Here is a 12618-nt window from a genome sequence, read left to right as displayed (position 1 = left end):
CGTGAAGAACCACAGGTGTTCTAGCTCCCCGTGCCACCCCACCAGAACGACCCATTCAATGCTACTTGCCTAGGGCCATGACCCGTGATCAGGGCCCTGGCGTTGGGACCCGGGGCGTCCTCTCCAGTCTCTGGGCCGCCGGGCTTGTCCGCGGAGTAAGCTGCTCCAGGGGTCTCCGGACTTCTGGCGTCAACTCTGCTGGGCTGCTCTCCTGACTCGTCACGCTCTTCTCTCTTCCGTTTCTCCTCTCCTTCTCCTCCGTCGATCCTGAATCTCACGCCACCATCTACAGGGTTTGGGTCTCCGCCCTTATCCTCGTCCGCCTCTGATGACGTCCTGACGTCGCATCTCCCCAGCGCCACTAGACCGCTGCGTTCTTCCGGTGGTTTTCCAGCGTCCAAGCCCGTAATGCTCCACTTCCGGTCCGGTGAGCCTTCGACATCCTCACAGTTCCATTCTTTGCCATTGAACACCCTCTCAATTTCTGTTTCCTATTTTTGACATAAAGGCTGTAGGGAGGGGAGAATTAGTTCCCAGACGGCTTTATAAAGCCACGTAGCCAGGTGTCGTCCTGCTCCCATGTGCAAAATGGTATGTATTACTGGGTGTGTCGGGGGTTCTCCTTCGTTTGGGTTCCAGTAACGGCGACTGCTGTCTATGAGTTGTCTGTGAGTTAAAAATTGTCCTGGCGGGAGGTCATATTGTTCAGTCATCTGGGTGTACGTTCTAAGTTGACCTCCCTAGAACAGGGATTCTACTTCCGTGACTGCAGGGTCGGTCCAGACTTGAAGGGTGCCTGCGGTGTAGCATTTCTCTTCTCTGGGGAAACCTACCAGCGAGAGTAGAGGGGAGTACGGAGGTCTACCCTTGGACATGCAATGTATTCTCATCATACATGTGCTGGCAATGGACATCTGTAGTGGTCGGGTACACATGGGCTTGGTGCCCGGTAATAGCAACCTATGGATTGCCGGCAGTTGTATGCGGCCCTCTTCAGTGGTGGCCTCCCCTGTATGGCGATCCGCTGTTCAATATGACAACCACTGCAGTTGGGCCGCCAGGAAGTATGCCACAAATAATGGCGCTCCCAGTCCCCCTCCAGTCATGGGTAGGTATAGTGTTGACAGTGCCACCCTGTGTCGACTCCCTCCCCAGATCAACTCGGGGAGTAGGGTATCTAATTCCTTGAAGAATGTTCGTGGTGGTATAACTGGGAGATTGGTGAAGTTTTAGAGTAGCCGGGGGACCATTATCATTTTTGCCAGTGCCACTCGTCCTATAGGGGCTAGGGGCAACGTTTTCCAGAACCCCACTGCCGAACGAATCACTGCCAACGCCCTAAGGTGATTCCTCTCGTACAGGTCCTCGGGGAAGTGGTATAACCTCACACCCAGATATCTGGGCACCTCGGCGTTCCATGCTAGTGACTGAGTTCCGACCTGTATTTCAAATGGGGCCATGTGAGGGCTCAGTGGGTATATAGTGGACTTCTCCCAGTTCACTCTGAGGCCTGAGGCCTCCGCGAAGTCTCTTAGTGTCCCCCAGATAGATGTTAGGTCTTGGGTAGCATCGCGGACATAAATTAAAAGGTCTTCTGCGTACAAGAACACGCAATGTACCGTGTCTGCCAGTGAAATACCCCATGCCTCACCCTCCTGTCGCAGACGTATCGCCAGGGGCTCCTCCGCTAGGGCGAACAGGAGGGGAGATAGCGGGCATCCCTGCCTGGTTCCCCTTTCTACTGCAAACGCTGGAGAGATCTATTTACCTATTCTGACTCGTGAGGTGAGGTTTGTGTAGAGGAGCTTTTTGTATGCCATCAGTATAGGTCCTATGTTGATTTTGCAGAGGACCTCAAATAAGTATGGCCATAATAGTGTGTCAAGGGCCTTTTCAAGGTCTAGTATTGAGAACGCCACATTGGGGAACTGTGCTCTCGTCCTGTCTTGTATGTGAAATAGTCTACGTAGATTTTGCGATGTGTTACGCCAAGGGATAAACCCGCATTGGACTGGGTGGATCAATGGTGTCAGGATTTTGATGAACCGTTCTGCTAGTATTTTGCCCAATATCTTGCAGTCTGCGCTGAGGAGGGTAATTGATCTGTATGAAGAGGGGAGTGTTGTATCTCTATGTGGTTGTAGGAATGGAACTATGATAGATTCCCTAAGGGAGCCTGGAAGTTCACCTGTATCTAATGCGTCATTATACATGGTGACCATGTGTGGGGTCAATTGGGCTGAGCAAGTACTATAATATTCGAGTGGGAAGCCATCCATTCCTGGTGCTTTGTTCCGTGCTAGCGCCCTAATCGCTTGGGTAAAGTCCGCGGACTTAATCCTCCCCATCAACGTTTTTTTATCTGCAGGCGGGATTTGGGGCAGGGGTAATGGGTGCCGATATCTAGTGGTTGCTTGAGTCACACTGTCCTGGGGCTTGGTAAATGATAGAATAATAGTTATGAAAGATACGCAGAATGTCTGGCTGTGAATGTCAGAGTATACCCCACTTGTCCCTTATTTCGGTGATTGGTTTTACCTCCGAGTCCTGCTTGGCGATCCTGGCTAGGAATGTCCGCATCTTAGTATGCTGTTAAACACACAAACTAATAAGGCCTAATCAGCTTGCATTAAAGCTGCTTCATCCTCCAACAGTGACCCATCATACATATTATTAACTCCGGCTTCAACAAACATTACTTTGCCTCTCAAGGAAACAGTCAAGTCAGTGTCAACAAGACCTCAACCAAGACTTCCTTTATAAATGAGGTCATAGTTGGCACCTCACGCGTCAACCAAGCAAATATCATTTTAGGTCGCTCAAAGGGATCTTTCATTGGGGCCTCAGAAAAGGCCATTAAGACGTCCATAGGAGAGAAATCCATCATTTACCTTTTACAAGACTGGGGAGCCTGAAAACACATTAAAAAAAAAAAAAAAACGAAGGTGTCTCACACAAAAACACAAAATTTGACCAATTATTCGCCTTCCCACAAAAAAAAGAAAACAATTTAAACAGTCAAAGCACATTTAATAATGCAAACAAATATAATCTGCATTGATTTTTTGTAGCAATTAAAGTATTCGGAGCAATGACAATATCACCTTTGGGCATTTTCTCCGACAAAGCAAGCACAAGGAGGACAGTAATGGCAGAACCACACAATTAAATATTATAATGAACGGTAAGGGGGAGAACAAAAGAATTAAGAAGAGGAAAGGAAAATAGAAGAGCAGTATATCATTTAACACATGAAGAAAGCTATAGTTAGGGAAGAAAAGGTGCAGAAAGCTATCTGGGCCTCAACAACAAATACAATATGGCAGACTCACCAGGTTGGCAAAGATGAGTGTGAGGATCTTCCTCATCAGCACAAACACCCATACACCAAGCATGATAGGCAAAGGCAAACAGGTCTTCAGGTTTGGCTGGGTGAGTTGTCGTTCTGCTTAACCGCTTCAGCCACTCCTGGCACTGCTTGAAAGTGGAAAAATGACATCTAGAAACAAGAACAAATATTGAAAAATTTAATGTTACTGTAATCCTAGTTCTCTTTCAGGAGAATCCTAAACAGTAATAACAACGTAACTCTCCTGCCAATGAGCGGGATCTAGGAGCACTTAAATACCATACAAATAGGTAGATACAACTTAGCAGATAGTAATATAACATACGTTTGCAGCCTATAAAAAAAGCTTTAAAAAAAACTCATTTTTTAAAGTATTTTTTTTTTTTTTTAAAGTAGCCAATTAGATAAAATTAGTCCCAGACTAGGAAACATTCAAACATTTGTTTTTTTTTAAGGAAAAATCTTTGGGAAGTATATCCAAAACCTGTTTTTTATGTTGTACTTGATGTTTTGACACATGGAGTGTATTTGCAACTTTTCTTTTTCAGGAAAAGATATTTTCCTATCAAAATGCCATCATGTTTTTTGCCCCTTCTTTTGTAAAATGGCAGCTCAAACAGACCCTCACAGTGCCTGCATTTATCTGCCTTCCAGAAGATAATTTTCCAGAATCCTGCATCCACTGTTTTCCTGAAGGACACGGAGTAGAAGAGGATGCATGGACTCCAGGAAAGAACACAGCAAAAATGGATGCTGTGTCATCAAGAAGCCATGCGGAACGTCATTCTTCCACAGGAGTACCCTCCACCTGCTTGAAGGACTGCTCCAAGACACCACTCGACATTGAGCAACATTTGTCATTGTAAGATCACCAACAGTCATCAGCAAAACATCCGAAGTCACCGTCCGTGCCAAGCCAACTCACTGATGTCGTAAATTCTGTCTAAGCCTCGTTCAAGGTCGAGAACAATATCTCCATCACCATAGTTTGAGATTTCACCACGGTAGCTTGAAGCGCTGCAGAAGAAATGAGTGTTTGTCACTCCATACTCCGAGTATTCCCACATGTATTCATCTTCTCTGGTTACTCATGAAAACCTATCTAATACTTGTCACTGATGAGATCATATATCACCCAGTTTTTGCTCGCCCCATCCAATACGGCTCTCTTCTCTCATACGCTCCCTCCTAGGTCATCTGTGTCACAACTTCCTTTAGCTCCACTAAGATCTCAGAAGTAGGAGCCCATGTTTACCAACTTCACCCTCACAATGGTCTAGAAGTCGAAGGACACACCGTTGTTCATGCTCCAGATCAAAAACTAGATCTCTGAAAACATCTTGAGAGAGGTGGTGTTCTCACAGCAGAAGGTCTAGTAGGAAACGTAGAAGGTCGTCACTCTCTCGCAGTGGAAGGTGTACCCCATCCTGGACAACCTGATCCCATACATTTATTAGAGACTATTCTACTACTCCGACAGACACATCTCTAGCAAGAGTCTCACCACTTGACAACCTTAAATGACATATTAGCAAGAGAAGCACCAAACTTTAATATTGCAATGCCCACTTCTATTTTACAAAGTTGTAGATACACAAATATCTGTTTTTAAAGTGCTCCAGGATACCTGCCTTTGTGGTGGACTATTATGTGCTTATGACTATTGATGAGGATCCCCTAGAAGAGAAGCAGCCGATACAAAATTGGCAAATAATATGTTGGCCTAACCAATAAAGCTCAAACATTACATGGCTCAGCTTAACATTCTCACACTTAAAGAAACCCATTAAAACAAGCAAAAGGAATAACCATCTTATCCCTGGATGGACTTTGGAGGTGGGTTGTGGGGGGTTACCTCCCCCCACAAGGACATGTTATTTGGTGAATGAGAGCACGATTCTCAGTGTCAGAACAAAATCAAAGCAGCATAGTCAGAAAGTGGTGCAAAGCAGGAATGACAACTCGAAAATAGACCAGGGAGGGAAAACAAATGGACAAAGCTCCCAACAGTCAAAGTAGAGGGAGCTAAATTACCTCTCTGAGAAGGGTGTGTGTGGAGGTAGGGGAATATGGCTACAGTGGGGTGAGGGAGCAGGGGTTAGGGAGAAGAGCAGGCATTCTGGTTTTGGGGGGAGATAGGAAGAGTGGGCACCAGAAAGGGGGTAGAGGAGTGGTGGGGGAAGAGCAGGGGGAGGGGGAGAATGGGCTGAGAGGAGAAACTACCCACCATAACCAAAGCAGAACACGGAAAGGTGGTCAAGAGAGCAGGACAGAAGGATTAATCCACAAAACTGGGGGAGATAGGAGTACCATGCAAGGAGGCAATACAAAAGATCCCTCGCAAAAGAGAACAAAATGGGCCCTACCAAGTTAACACAAGAAACAAAGCAGGGGCATTTAACAGAGAAAAACAGAAGACGACATCAATGCATGACAAAGCAGCACGATTCTCACAAAAAGCAGACAAATTCTGAAGGTCATACAATTGTCAAACAAGAAGAAAAAAACATTTTGAGGTGAAGTGGGATGGGGTGAGAAAGCAAAACAAATTAATTGAAAGAATGTGGGAAGGAGGACGACACAGAGGGCAGCCTAAAGCAAATGGTAAACAGGACACTGGATCTAAGTACAAAAATAGACGTTAATACCGGACAACTTTTGAGTCCTTGCAGATTATCTGAAGTTGGAACATGTCACGGCTCTCCACTGCTTCAATCATCCTCAAAGGCACCTGCAAAGAGAAAAGTAATAAAGCTTTTCTAAACATTTAACTTCTCACTTCCCAGGCACCTTTGAAAGCACTAGAGGAACAAAAGAAAAATGGGGGGTTGACAAATCAATTGCGCGTAACAGTGTTTTCAAAGATGCTCATTAATACTTATCCATGAATATATGAGGGATCCTAGAATACTTTTTATACAGTGAAATATCAATTTTGCAGGGGAAAAAACATTTTTCTTTTTAAAACCAAAGTTAAAAACTGAGTTGTATCTTATTTTTCAAGTTAAATTGGGCAAAAAAAGAAAATGACAGCAAAGAGGCAGACCGCTCTAAAATACAGAATCTTTGTCACTTTTTAGCAGGCAGGGTGCTTCAGATTTCTGTTAATATTCGTCCTCTTATTTTTTTTTCCTCATAAGAGCAATCATTCCACCAGACTGTGATTTGCCCTTTCAACAAATAAGCCTGGGAAATAGTTATTCCTGTAATTGATGCCTTTCCTCTTTTGTCTTTTCCTTCTATTCTTGCTTATTCTTGCCCAAGGACAGTCTAATCATGTGTTGTGGTGGGTGGGGGGGGGCAGCACAGGGCAGCATGTGGGCTTTCCCGTGCCTCCCTTCAGGGCCAGCCCAGCGTGACTATGAAGTTCCCTTTGCAGCCCTTTATCCGGCCGATCTCAATCTGAACAGGGGGCCGTCCGATCATGCTTAATGGCTTTTCCCCCCTGCTCCAGCTTCTCCGCCTCACCATCTCTGTTGGGAGCCATCCGCTCCAGGCACCGCTTCTTTAAGTCGCTTCTTTAAGTCTCCCTGGTCTCTTCCGACCGGTAAGCGACCTCGTCTCAGCAGGCGCAGCTCCTGTGTCGGCCGCTTCTCGGCTGTAAGTAGCCCCAATCGACGCCAGGCCATGCTCGTCCTCAGTCGGCTCTGCTGCCATTCACCTGGGACAGACCTTGCACGCCCACACAGGATTTTCAAGGAGGGGGCCTCTCCTGCAGTGCTTACTGAGCTCTGTCTCACCGTGCCCAGAAAGGCGGACCCGGGCCATCCCCTTCACTCCATTGCCGAGAGGGCCACCCATCTATGTGAGGGTGCGGCGTTTCAGGTCGTGCGGCAGGCCAGAAGGAGCTACAGGCCTGGATTCTTTGTCTGGCTACAAGTCCTCTCTGGCAGCTCACCGGAATGCTTTTGAGTCGGTCTCAGCTGCCGTGTCCAGTGGGGGTCAGGATCACAGTGTGGGGCAGGATTCGTAGGAATTGGGGGATCCAGTCTGGAGAGAGCTCAGTAGCTCACGTCTTCTTGGCCATGTTACCAGGCCACATCAACCTAGAAGTGATTTTTAACCTTTTGACTTCTGAAGACTCCCACTTAATCAGTACTGGAATCCGGGGACCCCCATTGAGTCATTATTGAAATCCAAGGACTCCGGCCAAAGCAATTTCAATGATTGAACCACAAAACAATGCACAAAAATACAGAAACAAGCATCCATCAAACAAATACACTGAGTGAAATGGTCCAGTTATTTTATTTGACAAATATATGTATAAAAAAAAAAGAAATCAAAAATTATATTCAATAGGAATGTTGAAGCTTATCTAAATTCAGATGTCTATAATATATTCTGTTTGATGCACTTGCACTGCTCTCATGGATCAGTCTGACAGTACGACAATTTACAGAACATTTTAAAATTAAAACTTTGCAATTTTGCTTCTTTATTTATGTGTGTGCATCTGTTAACATTATTTAATTGTATAAGCAGTCTGGGGACCCCCGGAGTAGGCACTGCGGATCCCAATGGGTCTCCTCAGACCACAGGTTAAGAACCACTGACCTAGAAGGCTAGAGGGTACAGATATGGGTTTTTGATTAAGCAACAAATTACAAGTAAGGGAATCCCCCAGGAGGAAGGATGTAACCAGTTCAGCCCCCAGCTGTAGATAAATTCCAAGCCAGTGATCGAGCACTCACACTAATGATATATTCCACATGTCTCGCAACATTCCACACCAGGTTAGCAGAGAAGCTAGGAACCATGCAAATTCCCCTCACAAAGAAAAGCACCACAATAAAGTAAAAAAAATCTGAAAACAAAAAAACAGAACACACAATGGCCCAACTAAAAGAACACAACTTATTTGACTCATAATGCACAAGTAACACTGAAACAATGAAAGTATAAACCAAGCACACACACTACATGAAATAAGCTGAAACCTAAACATCACCATGCACAACTTCATACAGGGCAAATGGCAATAGACAAGCTCACGTACTCCTAATATCGGGAATTTAACTACAAACCCACACAGGGCACAGACAATCAACAATAACCACAACATCAGTATTCTGCATGGGCATCACATCCAGTGGAGTATGTACTATTTACGCAGACAGCACACAGAAGTCATCTGTGGGGGGATGGGAAACTGTCAAGAAAAAACATGCCCATCTTCTGTGCACAGTCTGTCTTTAGAATTGTAACAAGATGGATAAATGGCCAGTTAGTTCATCAACTTCATACAGGAGGACAATGGACAGTGAGTGAGCGCACTTGCAGACCAAGGTAGATGTTCTTAGAAAGCCTTCACTCCAGGTCTCACTGATAAAGTAGAAAGGCTGAACATCTGCAGACCTTGAACTGTGCCTTGACGTTACTGAAAACATCAGAGCATCATCTTTTCCATTACTGACATGGTGCTCTACGCCTGTGCAATTATTGTTTGTCAAATTCATCACGGAGGGCTGTCATACCAAGAGACACACAGGCAGGAAACTAACTGAGGCTATACAATGCACAACATCAAAGGTACTGTTACAGGATGCAATATGGTGAGATGAACTCAAGAAAAGTAGCTCAAGCGTCTGGTCGTGATCTAGGAGGACCATTAACGGTTCTAGTTTTCTTATGCAATAATTTACAAAACTAGGACTAACACCATAAATACATTTAAGAAGGAAAACGTATTTAGAAAGGCAAAGCTTAGTGCTACATTCCAAAAACAAAACAGGTTTATTTAGGCAATCCAGGACTATGAGAGATTGGTCTTCCTCAAGAAGGCCCCACAGAAGAAGTTCCTTCTTACGCTTGCTATTTAATTGAGTTCTAACCTCTAGATGATTTAAGCTTCTGAGCCTATGATGCCTTTGAATAACATGATTTGTTTGGTATTTGACTTATGACCTTGCTGGGACGGGAAGTCTTCTGCATGACTCTGGAGAGAGTGCCTTCCTGCCTTATGCTAATCTCCAGGCAAGTCACTCAAAAGCTACTGTATGGTTTCAAGATCCCTACCTCAGTGAGCGTGACAATCATACATGTCCTTTGAGGGTCTCCCGGTTTACCTGGATTGAGACCCTACAGCTTGGCTCTGCGGTCAAGGGGGCATGCCTAGTGCATCCCTATTTTTCAGAGAGTGGCTACTGCCCTCGCTACCCAGGCTGTCGTAGACTGACAGTGGTAGCAGCAATCCATCTATAGTCAGGAGGTTTTGAGTCACTAGCCACCCTCCTGATCAATTCTGTGCAGTCTATCCCTTGCATGGGGTCCTATTGCCTATGTCTACCTGACATGTGTTTGAGAGCCAGTGGGTGTACTGGGGAAGAATGGGGGTTGAGCTATTGTGTGGAATGCAAGCTGTTCAGCTGGACATCCCAGCTCCCCCCGGCCCCTCCTCATTTCCTTGGAAAGGCCTGGTGGGCTGGGGTAGACACTTAGTTCTTATCTGGGTTTGCTGCACTAACTCTGCCTCCTGGTCTGGAGTTAATTAAAATTCCTCTTTAGGGAATAGCACAGGCTGGTACCAGGAAAGACAGTATGTCATCTGTGCATGCTTTGGTCAGGCATTGAATACGCATGAATGGCTTGTGATTGGTAGTGTTATCAAGATGCAAAAGTAGCAGACCCTCTGATTGGATCAGCCTATCAATCAGAGCTGATGAAAGTCTGGCCTGAGTGGTCAGCTGTTCAAGACTGGTCTGTGACTGAAGAGGCAGCGACACAAGGTCCGTCCAAAGGAAGCCAGCCGCGACCCGCAGTGTGAAGGCACGATAAGGACACTAGCGCACTGCGTCTGGAATTTGAGGACGTTTTCTCTATGACAGATGGATTCTGCTGCCTGGAGTTCGATGAAGATCCAGGGCATCAGCAGCATGGGAGAAGACCAGCTGTTTCTGTGAGACTTGGTGAGTGGGCGCTTTCAACAAGGAAATTGCAGACATATGCACAAGAAGAAAAGGAAGCTTGTAGCACGTCCAGGGAGCCAAAGAAGGGGAAGCTTGAGTCTAATCCTTCAAGGTGAGATCAAATTCCCTCTAACTCCTCCTCTGCACTGAGGGAGCCTGTACAAGCACGATCTGGGGAATAGAAGCCAGTGAAACAGGCCCACACCTCTCTTTTTGTGATCTCTGAGGGTATGTGGGTGAACTGGCACTCTGTTCAGCCACTACCCTACTACAGCTAGCCAGTGGCTACAGGGCTAGTGGGTCTACAGTAAATTATGCCAAGACACCAGGCACCTGTGATCAGATCCCTGATGCCACTAGAGCAGTGTCCTCACTCAGGACGGGAGGGCACTTCTGTTGCTTGGGGTGGGAGATTTGGGGCTGATCAAGAACCTTTGACTTCATATGATGAAACTATATCCTTTCAATCCAAAGATTGGTATCAAAGCTCTAGCGAATGAGAGCAACCCTGTGCAACATGGTCTGTTACATGCAATGCTAATTGTGTGTTTTCATGTTAACTGTGTTTTGATAGTGCTTGGTGTCTAGGCGCTATAACACTGTTTGGATTCAGAACTCTGGCCCAGAGGGTTGTAGAGACACCTGGTTTTCACTGATTATCCTAGTTGTATGTGTAGCATGATTCTCGTGTGTATTAAAGTACTTTTCTTTAATAAAAATGAAAGCACTGACTGGACATTGATTTTATCAGCTGGTAGTACAGTGTGCACTATATTCTGAATGTCTAACCCCACCTCACCTCCTTGAGTAAGTCTTAGACTGCTCTGTCTCGCTACCCCCAGAGAGTTAAGTTCCTGAGAGGAATACTTGGTTATCCAGTTTTGGGTCCACTAGTACTGAGGCCCCAGGACACCAGTGGGGAACACTACAGGTGATGCGATTGGAGCGCAGAAACCCTTGAGTGCCCCGGTGCCCAGGAAACCGATCTAACAAACCTACAGCAGGTTTTTTAAAATATCTTTATTGTCGATCTCTTTTAGAGAGTATAACACACTGACATTTTCAATGTTCTTTCAAAAACATTAAACAGTCAAGTCTCCTGGTTATTTTAATCTGCTGCTGTGAAACAGATAGTCCACAGTTTTACATTGCAAAGCAGACTATGTGGTGCATGGTGGAGGGTGCATGAACACAACAAGGTTGCATGCGTGTGCGTGTGTGTTTGGTCCTTAAATCAAACACTGGGGCTGTCACGGCAACTCAGAACCCAGCATGCACCTTCATTTTCGAGACATGGATGGCACATCTCAGTAAGATTGCAGCACAAATCCTCTAAGGGTAACTGAACAGAACATAGGGGGTTAAACGTTAACCTATCAAGACTGTTGTCTGATCTGTGCAACTGTGGCTTGTATTTTCTCCTTTACTTTGCTTTCACAGGTTACACCTACATCTAGCAGAGTTTATTGAGCAGAAAATTTATTCATCAAGATACCACATCCAAAAGGAAATACTAGGATATCGGTCATGCATCAAACACAAAGCACATACACCACAGTTTTGTACCACTATGCTCACAACAGGCTTCCTCTCTAAGCAACACCACAAACACTTACCAAAACACATCAGTCGGTGTTCTGCACACCCAAGCAACACCCATCACATATTCAATTAGGTTCAGTATCAACTTCACATTGCCAACAAAAATAAATTAAAATCATCAACACAGCACATTAGTCGCAGTAACATAAACTTCGAACAAAGACACCATACATTTGGATCACGCGGAGCTCAAAACAGCAAGCCACTCTTCATAAAATATACTACTCATGAGACTAAACCATCATCCATCCAATTGCCACCACTAGTAAACTTGAAAGAAATACTGTGAACCTGACCAAGAAAGCATGCTTTGAAGTACTTCATAAAGACAAATGAATATGGTTTATCCGCATACTACTTCTCCTAGATGACATGTACCAGAGTTGGTAACAACCTTAGTCTGAACATTACTACAATACACTTGCATCCAAATATACATTAAAGCAGTATATTAACCATAACCACTCAAACTCAGTCAGAAAAGAGACTGTCACGATGCATGAACTCCGAAAGTGCTGAGACGATACTAATGGCCATACAGCTCTATACAAATCTATACAAATCTAACACAACATTTGTCAAAAAGACCCAGAACAGACTAAGGCAGAGCTTAATGGCAAGCCTTATGGCCACTCTTTCCCTGAGCTTCATACTCCACTCCTGTTGAGAACTGGCTGTTGACCAGTTCCCACTATGAGAGGAGTCAATGAAGGCACAGCTACTATCTTCTAAATGAAGTTAGCAGCCACTCCTGCACAG

The 12618-nt window shown here is 45.1% G+C and overlaps 1 protein-coding gene across 3 annotated transcripts in view; it reads right to left on the bottom strand.

The window, feature by feature from the left end:
- MTMR4 (myotubularin related protein 4) overlaps positions 1-12618 on the bottom strand; it is a 651646-nt gene that overhangs the window by 419982 nt on the left and 219046 nt on the right. For all 3 annotated transcript variants that reach the window (XM_085649730.1, XM_085649731.1, XM_085649732.1), the window contains 2 exons: positions 5998-6080; positions 3333-3499 (listed from right to left, as the gene is read on the bottom strand). In XM_085649730.1, the coding sequence (XP_085505856.1) occupies positions 3333-3499; positions 5998-6080 (250 nt within the window). The remainder of the gene's footprint in view (positions 1-3332; positions 3500-5997; positions 6081-12618) is intronic.

The sequence above is a fragment of the Triturus cristatus genome, chromosome 3_2 (genome assembly GCF_964204655.1).
Source record: "Triturus cristatus chromosome 3_2, aTriCri1.1, whole genome shotgun sequence".
NCBI classification, from domain to species: domain Eukaryota; kingdom Metazoa; phylum Chordata; class Amphibia; order Caudata; family Salamandridae; genus Triturus; species Triturus cristatus.
This window is presented reverse-complemented; position numbering and strand designations above follow the sequence as displayed.